Below are 17,619 nucleotides of genomic sequence, written 5' to 3'. Positions count from 1 at the left end.
GAAATGGGGCCCACGTTCCTCATTCCATATCTGGTGAAAAGCTGTTTTTCACTAGAAAAATAAATGTTGATTTACATTATAAAATGATTTCATTTGTACAATTATTAAAAGTAATTAAAAATGCTTGAAATTACTTGAATGTGAAAAAAGTGAACTGTAAGAGAACCGTACTTAGGATATAAAGTATACTGACCAGAAGCGGCATCATGAGAAACAGCTTCACATGAATATGTGAAGTAAATACTAGACACAGAACAGAGCACTGCTCGGTCACTCTCAAGTGTGCAGCATCTCCAAACATCACACATCACTATAACATTATTCCAATATTATATTAATTTAAAAAAAATTTCTTTTAGCTGCTCCAACTTACTGATGGAGTGTTACGAGTGTGATGTTAGTTTTGAGATGAACCGCCGAATGTCTCTAATAGGGTCCCAAACACTAGATCATATATTAGCAAATCAGTTCATCTGACCTGCACAAAGTGACCATTTAAATAATAAAATAATGTGTAAAGTCACGTGTAAAGAAGTCAGGATATGTCACCTGTCGGTTCAGGGTCCTGCTACACACATTACAGTGATACTGAGAGACAGTAATGTGAAGTTTTGAGTCTTTCTCCATTTCAAACTGAATATTATCTGAATGATATTTGTGTAGTAATTTCAAACTGTGATGTTCACATTCACACACTAATGCAACATTTCTTTGTGTTTCTCTGTTTCTATGTGCTGCTGTCGCTAATGAAGAGAGGAACATATCAGTGGAACAGGGAAAGAATGTGATCCTAAACCCTGAAACTGAAATACAGAAAGATGATCTGATACAGTGGAGGTTTGGAGACATTCTCATAGCTGAAATCAAAGGAGGGACCGGAGAGACACATGATGATGTTCTTGATGGGAGATTCAGAGACAGACTGAAGCTGGATGAGAAGACTGGATCACTGATCATCAGAAACAGCACACCTAAACAATCTGGAGTTTATAAACTACAGATCAGCAGCAGCAGAGGAACCACAAACATGACATTTGTTGTTTCTGTCTATCGTAAGTAGTTCTCTTTCAATTTATTTTTAAAATATAGATGATGTTTTTGTGAAAAGTGATGATCCACTTTGTGTTTTTGCTCTATCAATGAAAATAGTTCCAATCGAAGCCAAAGCATGAAAAAAAAATATTAATGTATTTGCAGAGAATATTGTATTTAGGTTCAAACTTGTTCTTAAGTATTAAAGTTATTAGTGTTACATGTTTTTATTTGCATGTCACTGGCAGTTTATACTATTGACTCATGTACTGTACGTACACACACACACACACAAACACACACACACACACACACACACACACACACACACACACACACACGGTGGTGGTGGCACTATCATTATGAGGACTTTCCATTGGCATAATGTTTTTTCTGTCCCCTAAACATAACCCTCACAGAAATGTTTGTGCATTTTTATTTATTTTTATAATTTAATATTTAGTAACCTATGTCTATTGTTTTATTACAATAGTGTTCTCATTATAATGTTATGTAATATAATAGTCCCAAACCTAGTTATTAATGTTGTGCATTGCTGTTTGAGCTGTATGGGCTGAAGCTGATGATGATCAACAGGTGTTATGGTTTAACTGGTTTCCATGTCACTGTTAACTGGTGTTGTCTGGCGCTTAACTCCAGCTGTGAACGATCGGCCGCAGACTTCACTTGCCAGTTTAGCAAACATGTGCAACATGTCCATTACCAAAACAATGACCTCACTATGTGATTGTTGGTATCAGTGTAAAAGTAAAAATAAGTGATTTCATAATCTGTAACCGCAAAAGTAAGTTTAACAAAAAAGGTCTTAAAATCCTTGTTTTGGGATTCAAACTCATCCAAGAAAATCACCATTGAATACTCTTGTGGCATTTTATCTAACTGAGCTACTCGAGATCTGTTTGATATGTTTGGTTTATGATATTCAGATCATTCACAATTCTTCTGTGTTTGATTATGGCAATGGTCTGGCTCGTGTTATCTTGTTCCTCACACTCACAAGCTTATGCTAGTCTTAAATGATGACATTGTTTGACACTTAAATGTCATTTTCTCATCAAAATGCTGCTTCCCCAAATATTATGGAACACAAAGTCTACTTTATGAATAACTCAGTCATTCAGTGAAGACACGTTGCATTTGTCAGTAATTTTAAGGCAATAAGAATAACATTGTGTGACACTGACATGTCATCTTCATATTTCCTTTGCAACCTTTTAATTCTGAAATTCTTGGTAACGTGATAAACATTTTAAATAAAAAATCTGTTTTAATATTTAGTAATAAATTCAACATGTTCACCACAGAACTCAATCAAATGAAGAAAGATTAAGCTGCAAAAAGATGTTATTTCACTTGATATTTTATTGCATGGCTGTACATCAACAACAGCAACAATTTAAAAAATAAAGACATGCAGGGAAAAATAAATCCTGATCCACATGTGGCTGACCAACACATTGCCAGTGGAACCACAGTTCTCAAGTGGTGAACATCTAAAACTCGATAACATACAGCCATTCAAACACAAGGAATTAAATCATTTCAGTTTTCAAACATGTAAGATCAGTTTCACAATTCCCCATTGAACTAGACTGAAACAAACGTGTGTGTGTGTGTGTGTGTGTGTGTGTGTGTGTGTGTGTGTGTGTGTGTGTGTGTGTGTGTGTGTGTGTGTGTGTGACATGATCTAGCATCATTTTTAAGCTCAAAATATGGAGACAGAACATGACATGATATTCATCTCAATCTCTCTCTTTTATTTAGCTTTACAGCTTGTCAAATTCAGCTAAAACACATTTTGTTGTTGACCTGCATCCACAAGTACTTCCTTCAGCTTTTATTTAGATCAGCACTTTTCAGATCAGTTTTCAGCAAACTGGAACTGAGACAGTAATATGAATTTTCTGTGTGAGAAGACAGCAAATCATGTCCATCTGAATGATATTGATGTAGTAGTTTCAAGCTGTGATGTTCACATGCACACTCTTGATCTGATGGCAACATGTCTTTGTGTTTCTCTGTTTCTATGTGCTGCTGTCACTAATGAAGTGAGGGACATATCAGTGAAAGAGGGAGAATCAGTCACTCTAAACCCTGAAACTGAAATACAGAAAGATGATCAGATACAGTGGAGGTTTGAAGACATTCTCATAGCTGAAAGAGGAGGAGGGACCGGAAAGACACGTGATGATGATGATGATGATGGGAGATTCAGAGGCAGACTGACGCTGGATGAGAAGACTGGATCTCTGACCATCACAAGAATGAGACCTGAACATGCTGGAGTTTATAAACTAAAGATCAGCAGCAGCAGAGGAACCACAATCAAGACATTCAAAGTTTGTGTTGTATTTAGTGAGTATTGTCTTTCAGTTTAATATTTTAATGATATTTCCCTTACTGCTTTTACAACAAATGAAATGAAAACATGATGAATACAATGACTAAACTATAATATTTTATGTCATTTTATTGGTGTGTTTATTTTCTGAATTATGATTGTAAAGCACACAGGTGTTCAGACTGTGGTCCAGGGCCCCTGAGAGACTAGCAGGGGGTGCTAGGGACTCCAGGACAATATAAAAGCCTATTCATTTAATTTAGGAATCCACATGATGTGTTTATAACATCACTATGTAATGTTGCTCATATATAGTATTTTATGGGATCATTGAATATGGGGATTCTTGTTATCCAAAAGTTTGAAACCCCCTGATGAAGTGTGGATGAGAATGATTATCAGATCATGACAGAAAGGAAGTTTGATCTTTGCATCTTTGTGAAATCACATGAAATGCTGTCAGAATCAGTTAATACGGGGCTCTTCAAAAAAAAATTAGGACAAGGACCCCTTTATCTCATCTTGTTGAAGTCAAATGTTCTCCTGACCTGCACACTCATTTCATAGTAAACCACTAGATATTGTTTTAGACCAGTACAGATGTGAATAGTTGCAGTAAACATTATATTTAGACTGGATCAAGTGACCCGATACCTGAAATTAAAATTCTGAAAGCACTAGGTGGAAAACTGAAACCTAAAATGACTTTTGGTAAAATAATTAATTTCTTATTTTAAATTATTTTGTTTGTATAATTCTATTATTATTAGACTTTTTAATTCAATTCAATTTCTTTTCCTTTACTTTTTTTGTGCACTGTCATATTTCCCTCCTTATTTCTACAAAATGAAAAATGCCATTTTCGGCTGCCAAAATTTCGGTTCTTCCCTAGTATAATCAGTTACTGACAGTGAAATATCAATTTTATCTCTGTCTACTAAACATTTTCTGTTTGTTCTCCAGGTGCGTACACTTACGAAACAGTGCTGGAGGGAGAAGATGTTACTCTATCCTCTGATACTTATATAGTAAAAGATGTGGCAAACTGGTTCTTTAATGACGAAATTCTTGCAATTGGAATGAATGGACACATTAATAAGACTTCATACTGTGATGAGAGATTCAAAGACAGACTGGAATTAGATCATCAAACTGGATCTCTGACCATCACAGACACCAGACCCAGGGACAGAGGAGTTTATTATCTAAAGTTCCTCACACGTGGAATAGAAAGGGAATTCCGTGTCACTGTCAATGGTGAGTAATTCAAGCCTTTATAATCAAATTATAATCATATAAGCAAAAATATCATCCTCTTAAATTAACATCTGTTTAGTAGTTAAAATTAGTTGAATATTAGTGAACATGTGTAGTGTGGTAATTTGATGAACTGTTTTAACATTGAGCAGACATGTGGTTTCAGTGTAGTGACATCAGCAATCACAGAAGAAATATGGCCTACACATATGTTTGATTAGTTATTGGATGAAACAAAATAACTGAAAGAGCTGAAAGCATCATATATTAGCAAATCAGTTAATCTTACCTGCACAGAGTGACCATTTAAATAATAAACTCATGTGTAAAGAAGTCAGGATACACAGTCCTGCTACACACATTACAGTGATACTGAGAGACAGTAATGTGAAGTTTTGAGTCTTTTTCCATTTCAAACTGAATATTATCTGAATGATATTTGTGTAGTAATTTCAAACTCTGATGTTCACATGCACACACTAATGGAGACATTTCTTTGTGTTTCTCTGTTTCTATGTGCTGCTGTCGCTAATGAAGTGAGGAACATATCAGTGAAAGAGGGAGGATCAGTCACTCTAAACCCTAAACCTGAAATACAGAAAGATGATCAGATACAGTGGAAGTTTGGAGATAAATACATTCTCATAGCTGAAATCAAAGGAGGGACCGGAGAGACACATGATTATGTTCTTGATGGGAGATTCAGAGGCAGACTGACGCTGGATGAGGAGACTGGATCTCTGATCATCACAGACATCACAGCTGAACAATCTGGAGTTTATAAACTACAGATCCGCAGCAGCAGAGAAACCACACACAAGACATTTGTTGTTTCTGTCTCTGGTAAGTAGTTCTTTCAATTTTTTTTTTTTTTAAATATAGATGATGTCTTTGTGGACATATCATGTTTTTATCTTGTTTGCTGTACACCCTGTCACATAGCAGCTTTTAGGCATTGTTCTGTCTTTTGTTAGAAGTAAAAAAATGACAAGGAGGTGTTCAGAGAACAACGGGGGCGTTAGAAGCAAGATTTTTAGGGCGTTCAGGTGTTCATGGTGGGCGACTGGGCGTTCACAAGTTTACACCAAAGATCCAGACAAGACAAGACAAGATTACACATGTAATTACTTGCAAAAATAATTGCCCGAAACTTAGCATGCCATTAAAAAACTATTGACTGAAGAACCACTTATATATTTTCAATAAATTATGTTCCCATTCACTCCGGTGATGAATTTTAAAATTAATTAAACTAAATTCTATTTATATGGTTAAACTTTTAAATTTTTAGGCATTAACTAATGCCTAAGCCTAATGCCAACATGTTTTCTTTGTTCACCAAGTAATTTACTGGTCAGGCATTATTGTTACCTCGCAAGACTGTACGGAGAAAAAGACAATTTGATGGATAATTTAAATACATTCTGCTATTACATTTGGGTAATGTATTAATTCCACAGTCACATCTGAACACGAAACACTGCTTGGATAGTTTCAAGATAGTTAAAAATAATTTATAATACAATAATAATTTAATTGTTCATATGTGTTTATTCTTGTTAGAAGATTTTGTTTTTATTTTACTGATTATGAACACAAATGAATCAAGGGACCTGGATAATGGATAATGGCGCTGGCCCAAAAAAGGTTGAGAACCGTTTGTGCCGCAATGTGACCAGGAAAGCACACCAATTAGTTTCCATTCACAAACAACAGAGTGTGGAAATCTCGCAAAACCTCTCGCATCAAACGTGACTTTAAAGTGAACAAACATGGTGGGCGACAATGGTAATAATAGTTTTTGGACTGCTTTTTACAGAAAAGTTGCAGGGGAAAAAAGAAAAAGGTTTGGATGAAGTTGTGTTATGCTTCCGTCAGCTCGCTTTCTGATTGGGTATCATTTTGTTCCATGTGACAGTCTGCAGAGTGCGTGTGCGTTTCTCTTCAGGGTTCCTCCAACAAAACAGGATATCTATGATTTGAGATCGGTGTGACCCTGACGTTCTTCAGAGCAGATTCAGTCACTCTTAATACACCTCACACCAAAGGAAAATCTGATCAAATAATCTGTAGAACCATCATGATAATCAGGAATTTTCCTAGGATTGACTCGGAAGGGGAGAATTGGACACATCGGCCCGATTATGTTGTAGTGTGTGTTCAAGCTTAAGTTTTGAAATCTCTTGATCAGTACATCTCTCTTTTTAATATCTGTAATTGTCTGTGTATTTTCTAGCTGATTCCGCAGGAAACAGAGTGAATGATTCAGCGACTGTAGAGATGCCGCCGGTGAATGAAGAGGATTGGGATGCAGGGAATGATTCAGTGACTGTAGAGATGCCACTACTGAATGAAGAGAATCGGGATGTAGTGAATGAACAGGAGGGGACGAGTTCACTTTAAAGAGATAAGACACACCCATCAGTGTCAATCACTCTGACATCATCAACAATTCAGCTCCAGCTGCAACAATAAAAACATATTTCTGCTTTTATGAGCCTTAAAGTGAGAAATGTGTTGATCAGTTAAACTTGTATGTAAAAAGCTTATTTGGTTTTAGATGAACATGGAAACGTGTTTATCAAACAGTTTCATATAATGTTTTTATGTTACACTTCATACCTGCTAACATAATACTAGTCTGACTTTTACAGCTTTTGATTTTGTGTGATTGTAGACAGCGAGTTTAAGTAATATACTTTTTTAGATGTTTTGCCACAGCAGTATTTCTCTAACCATTGAATGTACTGTTTTATGTAAATAACAGCAGAACCAGATTAATGTCGATGTTCAGCATTGATCACAGTGTCTTTAAAGCTGAGATCACATGACCGTCTCTTCATGTGTAGAAAATCATTAGTGCATCTTTGACCATTCAGGGTTACTAAACTTCACTGTAAGTGACCCTTTTATTGTTAAAAAAAAAAAAAAACTTATGTTGACATTCTTTTTAATATTATTTTCGTTGAAATTGTAAATGTGTGCCTTATTTTGCTTTAGTAATTCTGCTTAAATAAGGGTCTGATCTGAAGTGAATGTTCATCTCCCAATCAGATGTGAATGCCAAATTGTAGATGTGATCTGAATTTATTTGTATTCATGATGAAGCACTTAATATTACTCTTGTTGCACTTATAGCAAAAAAAGATGGAAAAAGTGCCTAATACTTAGTTACAGTATAACCACATTGTGTTGTGTTTTGTGTTGTTTTATTGATTTTGACAAAAGCATCTGCTTGAGGAATACATGTTCATGTTAGATATAGATATGCCTCTGATCTTATTACATTTCTGTCCTCTAGCAGAAAAACACTTATTTTGCTTCCTAACAGCAGTCCAATCCAGCCATGAAAATGCTAGATGCATTTCATCTTTAGCATGCAACTTATAAACAAATTACCTATGTATACAATATTAATAAATAATAAAAAGGTAAAATTGTGTGAGGTGTGTGTTGCTTCATACCATATGTACTGTATGTACACAATAAAATCTGAGTACATTAAATCTGAACTTAGTTATAACCATAAAATAAATTGTGTTAATCATAATCGCAAACAAAGAAGATATGGGAGCTAGTTTCAGACGTTGTTCAACTAGCTGAATTTGGTAATTGAAGTGTACCAAGTGATGGTTTTGTGTTCAAATTTGGCATGTCGTTAAAAACCGAATTACAGTTCAAAGAAAGTCCAATCTAGCCATGCAAATGCTCTATAGATGCACTTCATCTTTTTGAGCACCAGATGGCAGTAGAAGAGTATACCCAAATTTATACTCTTTTGTATTCAAGGCCTCGTTGCTTATGTAATCTGTGGCTATTAATACAAATTATTAATATTATAATAGTATTATACACTTATTAATAACGATAGAAACACTATGTAATAGTAGGTATAGTTTATTTCTATAACGCATACAGTGGCGTTTTAGGGCCTTATTTTGAAGGCAGGTTGTGTATTACTTTATATTACAAAAGTCTGTGTATACAACAGGATTAAAGCACTTAAACGTATTTAAAGGGATAGTTCACCCCTAAATTAAAATTATTTCCTCATATCACTAATATCACCCCCTGTATGTGTGTGACAGAGCTTAGTGATGTCCAGATGTGTGGTCTGGTTGCTAATGGGATTAAGCACACAGCTGTAGTGTTTTTATCCTGATTAAATATAAGACATTTCTCAGGCAGTAAATGTGGATCTTTTAGAATAATTTAAGGAGCGCTGGACTGTTCTTGACTCTGTCTCGCCCTGTCATGGTCTTGTCTTGATCTCAATGATCTCAACCCCTCAAAAGTCTTGGTCATGTCTTGGTTTCAACACACACTGGTCTGGTCTTGACCTAGTCTTAACAACAGCATGAATGCATATTCAAATCAGTGATCAAGTGAGCAAATCCAGTTGAGTTGTTTTGGTGAACAGAAAGTCAATGAGTTTATTTAAAAATCTGTTTATTTTATTTATTTATTTATTTAATTTGTGAACTCTCGCCTGTGGAAAAAAAAAATTGACCAATAAAATATCGTACCATCACCAATTGACCTATTGGCTCAATACAAAGAACAAAATATAAAAGCTGAACGTTTTTCACCGTTTCATGCTCAACATCTTTAGTTTAATACGAGCAGTGTAAAAGAAGCCCTTTATCATTACACACACTTAGCACATAGATCATATAAGATCAAATCATGTTTTTTGTCCTTGTTTCATTTTGACTCACATTACAGCACATTTAGGCCCAGATAAACTTTCATTCTTCTCCCCCTAATGGAAAAACTGCATGCCTGAATAGACAACAATATAATACAAATAATCACTTATAAGACATGTATACCTTATAATGTTACAGATATATTTAGCACAGTGGTGTTGGGGAATTTACAGTTAACAACTCAAGGACCAGATATGATGAATGCAGTCAATTAAAGACAAGAGTCAGAATTATAATAAATTGAAGAAAATTTGACTGAATATAGTTTGCAGTTTCAATCGCAGAAAGAGTTTGTAGGCCGCTCTGGCGTACAGTCTCAGAACAACATCAATTATACTCTTACACATGTCACTAACTACGTCATCATGTTAGGTTGAATGAATCTGATTGGCTAAGAAAAGATAAACAGTTAATTTCCACAAATGGACTGATAGGCAGAAGCATCTCTTCATTAATGATACGACTGACACTCTTGAGGTCACAGAACTGCTTTATCTAGGCGCCAGCTTGTCCTTTCATCTTGTGTTCACCTCACTAATAGTGCCAGTTGTCCACCAATACTGATCTGTAACAAATAATACTGGCACACACACACAGCTTCATCATGGTTGAAATTGGTCGAGCTTGAACTATAAACAGAACAGTTTCCAAAAACATCCAGATAACATGTTCTTTCTCTCAATGAGAAGTGCAGACAACATTCACCACTATTCACCAAAAGTCAAATAGGCCTAAATGCTTTAAGAAGTCATTCAAATCATTTAATATGTAGAAAGAAAAAATACTGATTATTGATTACTAACTTGATTATAAATCACTCAAAAGAATATAAATACATATGTTCATTGAAGCGGCGATGGATTCCGGAATCTGACCCTTCAGTTTATATGAAGTTGAAAGTCTTTCTCAATTTGCTATGTAATTCTGTTTTAAATCACAATATAATAATCAGTGTCAAAACTACAAGCCTACAGGGTTTGCTGCTTTTTCTGACTCATTTAAAAACTGACTGATCGTCTCATTTTTAAGCTTTCGCTTCTCTAATACGGCTAATGGATCTGAATCGCACATCAGTCAGAGCGAGAAGATTTCTGTTCCTGTAAACGGTCAGACGGCTCATTCTGTGACATTAAAAGCTTTCTGCATTCAGCTGACAGTGGCATCTGAGAGGGATAAATCAGACTGAATGTGACAAGAAATACAGTCCTGTTTTTTTATTATAATTGTGAAATAAATTTAAATTACCTGGCAACATTTGATTCAATCTTTCAAAGGTCAAATTAATCTGACAGTGTTTCATTGTGAGAGTCTGATGGAGTTTGTACTGTCTGTCATGTTCAATGTAATAAAACAGCTTCAACACTTTCAGATTCACCCTTTCCAGCTCTGCAGAAACTCAACTTTCTCTCTGTTTGAACAGTGGCAAACTACAGGAACATCATTTGACTGTCTGAGCATGTGCAGCTAAAGAGATTAACGGCAAATTTATACTCGTTTTTGAACCAATAGGATGCAAGTTCCTTACTATTCTATATTCAATGAATCAATGCTATGCAGACAAAGTAAACTTTGCAAGCGGCATTCACAGTTGTTTTGATTGTGAGAGAGGATAAAACGTAGCAGAACGTCTTTCTGTCCTCCGCTTTCAAACTCGTCTTGATTATGAGTCATAAACCAGCACAGCAACAGCAGCCACGCCCACCAGAGCAGAGAGAGCCAATCGGATCACAGCTTCAGTGAATCCATAATAGTGGACATAGTATAGGGTTGAAAAGGAAAATAGTACAAATCTGCATTTTTATAACAGTAAAAGCTCTTTTTATGTCACGATATTATATTGTGTCATGTTTATCAAAATAAAACTGATTAAAACCAATGTTTTAAGGAATTTTACTCAAAGTTATACTCTTCAGAAACTGATTTGGACCCACAAACAATGGATGAATTTTTACGTAAATGTACTCTTCCCACTCTATCTCCAGATGATCGGGCATCTCTTAATAAAGATATCTCTTTAGAGGAATTGAAGAGCACAATAAACTCTTTAAAGAGCATGAAAACCCCTGGCCCAGACGGGTTACCAGCCGAACTATATAAAAAATTCAGCGACATCCTTACTCCTTATTTGCTTAAAACTTATCAGCAAGCACTAACAACTGGACTACCGCCGACTTTTTCTGAAGCCATTATCACAGTAATTTCTAAAAAAGGTACAAATCCTGAAGAAGTTGAGGGATACAGACCTATCTCCCTTATTAATGTTGATCAAAAAATATTATCCAAGACACTTGCTAATAGACTTGGCAAATTAATTAGCAAACTGGTTAACACAGATCAGAATGGATTTATCCCAGGAAGAAGTACTATACATAATACTAGACGCCTGTTTAATATAATTTATCATCCCAAGGCAATCCGAGACAATTTGGTTGTAATCTCATTGGATGCCGAAAAGGCATTCGACCGAGTGGAGTGGCGTTATTTGTTTGCTATCCTTGAGAAATTTAATATGGGGGATGAGTTTATAAAATGGATAAAAATTTTGTACAGTAATCCATCAGCACGGGTTTTAACAAATAAAATAATATCGGACTCCTTCTATCTTCAAAGAGGAACCAGACAGGGCTGCCCCCTCTCACCCCTTTTGTTCGCTTTAATAGTAGAGCCCCTGGCAGAAACCATTCGATGTAACCCATGCATACATGGCTTTAACACTTCAAACACTGTTAACAAAATATCACTCTACGCGGACGATATTTTGCTTTATATTACCCAACCTCAACACTCCTCCCCATTTAAAGTTTCCATGGAAAAAATTACATATTTAGGAATAGTGGTTACTTCTAAATATAATTTACTCCTCAAAACTAATTTCAACCCCTTACTATCCAAGTTACAAACCTGTATACACTATTGGAAAACTCTCCCAATCTCCTTAATTGGCAGAATAAATGCGATAAAAATGATATTTCTACCTCAAATATTATATTTATTTCGTAATATTCCAATACTTTTGCCCAAGTCCTTCTTTAAACACCTTGATTCGATTGTTCTTCCTTTTCTATGGAACTGCAAGGGTCACAGAATAAAAAAAATACACCTTTGTAAACCTAAACATGAGGGGGGGTTGGCCCTTCCAGATTTTCGCCTTTATTATTGGGCCACTCACTTACAAGTTTTTGCACTATGGTTGGAACAGTCAGCTAATGCCCCAGAATGGCTTCAGATGGAGCGGGATTATTGCCATCCCTATGATCTTGGAGCAGTGTTGCTTTCTCCAGTGATATTAGACCAAACTGTAGTTAATGGTTTCGTCATAAAAAGTCAGTTACGTATTTGGAGACAGATAAGAGATTACCTTAATATAAAATCACTCTCCCTCTTAATCCCGATCGCAAATAATCCATCATTTCCTCCTTCGAGGTTGGATTCAACCTTTAATCAATGGAAGGAACTGGGTATATGCACAGTCAAGGACCTTTATTTGGATGGGGCGTTAGCTTCCTTTACGCAACTACAACAGAAATACAACCTTCCAAAAAATATTTTTTTTCAGATTTTTACAGATAAGGAATTACTTGCGTACACATAATGTCGCCCTGGATGAGGTCCCGCCCTCAATCAGTGATGATTGTCTCACTCAGTTTAGAGGAAATAAAAATCAGTTATCTTTAATTTATGGAAAGTTGCAAGCAGCTACTTCTCCCTCTACAAGCCTGATTAGAGAGGAATGGGAGCGAGAGATGGGGATTGGAATCTCTGAAGAGATTTGGCAGAATGGTTTAGAGGATATTGATAAACAATCGGTCAATACAAGATTATGCCTCATTCAATTTAAGGTCTTACATAGATTACATTTCTCAAAAAAGAAATTACATAGGATTTTTCCCAATGTCTCGCCTCTTTGTGACAAGTGCAAGTCAGAAGATGCTGATTTAGCTCATAGTTTTATTTTCTGCCATAAAATACAGGGATTCTGGTGTGAGGTTTTTAAAATGCTTTCAGATGTACTTAATGTAAACTTGGAACCAGACCCAGTGCTCATTATATTAGGACATTCTAACCATATATATTCGTTGAACAGTGCTCAACAGAAATTTCTCACATATTGTCTGATAACAGCCAAGAAACAGTTACTACTGTTTTGGAAAAAGGTTTACCCTCCTGATGCTAAATTAAGGCTTGAGGAACTGACGTTTACTCTACACCTGGAACGAACTAGATACCTTTGGAAAGGCAACATCGGACAATTCCACAAGATTTGGGACCCTTTTATCTGCTACCTCAATAGGAATGTTACTCCTTAATGCAATGTATTGTAGGCTGTCTTAAGTGCTGTGTATTAATGTCACGGGATTATATATTAACAGGCGGGGGATGGGGTGTTGGTTATAGTTGTATTTGTTTTTATTATTATTTTTTTTATATTATTATTATTATTATTTAATTTTTTTTGCATATAAGAAAATGAATCCTGGAACCTGTAATTATTTCAAGGTCATTTGTTGTTTGAATAAAAAACCCATTTGACAAAAAAATAAAACTGATTAAAAAAACGCAGACCCCACTTCATTAATAGTATAGGCTTATGTTTAACTTTATTCTTGTACAAAAAGACACTGTATTAAACAGTACAAAAAAAAAGTATTAAATGAATGTCGTTTTTTAATTCGTTTTTGCCATCAGCACGTGATTTGTGACGGCCGAAGCTTCGTTCACCTGAGAATCACGTGACTGCATCGCCATCTCGAAGAGAACACAGCTGGTAAGTGCTACTATTATAAGTTCAGTTTTGTTATGTCTTCTTAACACTCTCATAATTAATTTGGTTGTAGAATTTGTTTGTCACTCCCGTAAATTACAAAAGCTCATGTGGACAGAATGAGATTAAAGCGCTCAAAAGAGGAGTGACAATCGTATTTAAAGGGATAGTTCACCCCATTATATCACAATATCATACCTGAACCTGAGTCCTCCTATGATGTCCAGATGTTGAGATTGATTTCTGATGGGATTGTTGATCACACAGCTGAATGTTTTGTTATCCTGATATTCCAGATGAGATCACACACTAACCTGTTAACATGGGTACGGAAAAAAATACGCACCGCATACGCACTGCAAACTCCGTTTGCAGTGCGTATGCGGTGCGTATTTTTTTCCGTACCCATGTTAACAGGTTAGAGCTTTCACACTGCATGCGGTTGCAGTCCGTCGATCCGTTCCAGTTGCGGTGCGTATACAGCAGTGCAGAGATCGTTTCCGCACCGAGTCTATTTTTGCTGTGCTGCAAACGCTGAATTAAAGTGACAGCGCATGTTGCGTGGTGAAAATGAACACAGATTGACCTGAAAATGTAGTAATTTCACCATAAATGCGATTAATTAAATTAAATTGAGTAAATCTCACCATAGATGTATTTAATTAAATACTACGTTTTTGGTAAAGCAAGGAAAGCTACAATTTACCTCAACAAGGCGACATAATGAACAACACTTGTCACATGCGTGGAGGTGGAAAAACAAGTTTTGACATGCAAGATTTATTGTATTAAGATTTAAATTATGCAAAAGAAAGGGTATGAGTCTGCTGTTTTTGTCAATTTTAAGTTTAAATTTAAAATGTAGGCTATTCGATTTAATATTTGTACATGGTTAAATATTTGACCACTTGCTTGAGCAACTTAAGTAGAAGTAATGCATTGAATAATAGGCTGACGTTGTTTAAATTGTGTTTAAACGTGCACACGTCTATTAAAGAGTGAAATGTGCAAAGATAATCGCAATGCTGAGACGTTAAGACCGCGGGTAAATCAAGGGAAAATACAATTTGCTTCAACAAGGCATAATGAACAACACTCGTCTCATTCGTGGAGGTGGAAAAACAAGTTCTTTGTGACATGCAATGTTTATTATAAAGATTTAAATTATGCAAAAGAAAGGGTATGAGTCTGCTGTTTTTGTCAATTTTAATTTTTAATTAAAAATATATGTAGGCTATTCGATTTTAATATCTGTACATGGTAAAATATTTTACCACTTGCTTGAGCAACTTAATATATAATTATATAGAAGTAATGCATTTAATAATATGTTGTTTAAATTGTGTTTAAACGTGAATACGTCTATTAAGAGTGTATATGTGTACAAAGAGAATTGCAATGCTGACAAAAAACTTTTTTTTAAATAAAAGTTGCTGATAACTTCCGGATTTGAAATACATATAGCGAGTATGTATTTGTGTTATAGCCTACAGCAGCGGATCAGTTACGCACTGCAAACGCAGCATATGTGAAAGCACTATTGCATGTGCTGCTCCTGCACTGCATACGCACTGCAACACGCACCGCACCCGCACTGCACACGGAGTATGTGTGAAATGGGCGTAATCCTTGGCAAATCATCTTTTGCACTGTTCCCTTAAGTTTAATTGGTGGGTCAACTTACCCACCAGCCCATATTTTACCCCATATCTTAACATATTATATTATGATAATTTAATAATCCTACTTGAAATAAGAATATGGCAAGAGGCAAATCAAATGTGCACACAGTATAATGCTCTGCTTACCATAGACGGTGACAATGAAATTCTTGATCGAGACCTTGTTTTCAACAACGATTTTATAAAGTCCAGCATGTTCTGTGCTGGTGTTTGTGATGGTCAGAGATCCAGACTGATAGTCCAGCTTCAGTCTGTCTCTGAATCTCTCATCGGCACCATCGTGACAGGTCTCATTGTGAACTCTGTTGATTTTAGCGATGTGAGTGTCTTGCGGTCCAAACGTCCACACTATCACATGTCTCTGTAGTTCAGGAACATCAGTGTGTAGAGTGACAGAATCTCCCTCCATCACTGACACTGTCTCTGTTTCACCGGTCTCAACACCAAACACACCTGGAGAACAAGCGTAGGAAAAGATTCACAGGCACAACTGATGATGCTTTACTAAAACAGTAACTAAAAAAAAAAACATTTACACCTTACCAGCTAAGTACAATATCCACAGACAGAAAAAACAAACAAATGTGTGATGCATTGTCTTCAAGAACTTGCAACCTGCTAACCCTTCATGAGTCTAAAGAGGTAAAGACTTATTTGAAATGAACCCTGAAACTGTTTCTTGCCGAGATGAGATGCAGTTCCTTGTTTAGCGGTAAAGTCATAGAGAGACTGTGCAGTCAGTAGGCCTACTCTGGTGTGTGTGTAAGAGCATTTTACAGTATAAATCAAACAATATCATTTTTTGTTGTCAACTGTATCTTTTTTTTACTTTTTTTAATACATTAATGTCAAGTTTAGAAATACTGAACTTTAAATGTGTGCCTTTCAAACTTTTAGTCCATTGAATAGTCCCATAACAACACATTGACTTACTGAAGTCATATTAGTTTTGTTCCAATCTATATTAAAAAAAAAACAAAACAAAAAAACATTAACATGCCATGGATACAAGCTTTGTCTAATGCTGATTGCATGTTAAATGCTCAAAGAAGGTTAAATGGAAAATAGATTCTGATCTGTGATCAGGTTTTGCCTTTCTCTGCCCTCATGAGTAGAATGACAGAAACTACAAGCAAGAACAGAATTCATAGAGATTGGAAACCAACAGCATATTATAGGCCTACGTTATAAATATTAGGGTGAATAGTGGTAAAGTGGGACAGTTAAGCTTTTTAATTTCTATCTTTACATGTAAATCATTCCATTGCTAAAAATCAACACTGATAGAGCTCATCATAAGCAAGTATGTGATAAAAAAATATAGATTCTGTGGCTATGACATAACTTCCGGGGGTGTGGCACACCATATTCAACAACCTTACAGTGAACCATGATGGTAAAGTAAAATGACATAGCATTCTGAGGTGAATATTGTTAAGCTTATAAAAATTAAAACACTCATGGATAATTTGTAATTGTTATATATTTTGTTATAGGATGTAATGGTGAATCAGAATTTGTAAAAATCACATTCATATGAATCTTTTTTTGTTGTTTTTTATGTGATTTTGACACTGTCCCAGTTTGCCAATAGCGTATTGTTAAACTGGGACAGGGTATTACTGGCAAACTGGGACAGCCATTTAAGTCATTCTAATGGGGAATTGAGTTCCCTTTTTGTATGCCCCTCAAAAATTTAGTTAGCTAGCTACATATTTCAACAAAGATTGTAAACTGATTTAAAAAAACAATGCCAATTCCAAAAAAAAAAAAAGAAAGAAAGATAGAGGATACAAGCTTGTATGGCAAACATTT

The 17,619-nt window shown here is 35.6% G+C and overlaps 2 protein-coding genes across 2 annotated transcripts in view; both read left to right on the top strand.

Moving 5' to 3' along the window:
- LOC309475960 (muscle M-line assembly protein unc-89-like) overlaps positions 1-8,078 on the top strand; it is a 70,546-nt gene extending 62,468 nt beyond the window's left edge. Inside the window, exons 8-12 of the mRNA XM_082138985.1 lie at positions 753-1,052; positions 3,103-3,408; positions 4,358-4,651; positions 5,189-5,494; positions 6,888-8,078. Coding sequence (XP_081995111.1) covers positions 753-1,052; positions 3,103-3,408; positions 4,358-4,651; positions 5,189-5,494; positions 6,888-7,054 — 1,373 coding nt within the window. The 3' untranslated portion in view covers positions 7,055-8,078. The remainder of the gene's footprint in view (positions 1-752; positions 1,053-3,102; positions 3,409-4,357; positions 4,652-5,188; positions 5,495-6,887) is intronic.
- Positions 1-17,619, top strand: part of LOC309476168 (uncharacterized protein) — a 209,688-nt gene that overhangs the window by 62,587 nt on the left and 129,482 nt on the right. The gene's annotated exons all lie outside the window — the stretch shown is intronic.

The sequence above is a fragment of the Leuciscus leuciscus genome (genome assembly GCF_965113295.1).
Source record: "Leuciscus leuciscus genome assembly, chromosome: 15".
NCBI classification, from domain to species: domain Eukaryota; kingdom Metazoa; phylum Chordata; class Actinopteri; order Cypriniformes; family Leuciscidae; genus Leuciscus; species Leuciscus leuciscus.
The sequence above is the reverse complement of the archived record's forward strand: the minus strand, read 5'-3'. Positions and strand labels throughout refer to the sequence as shown.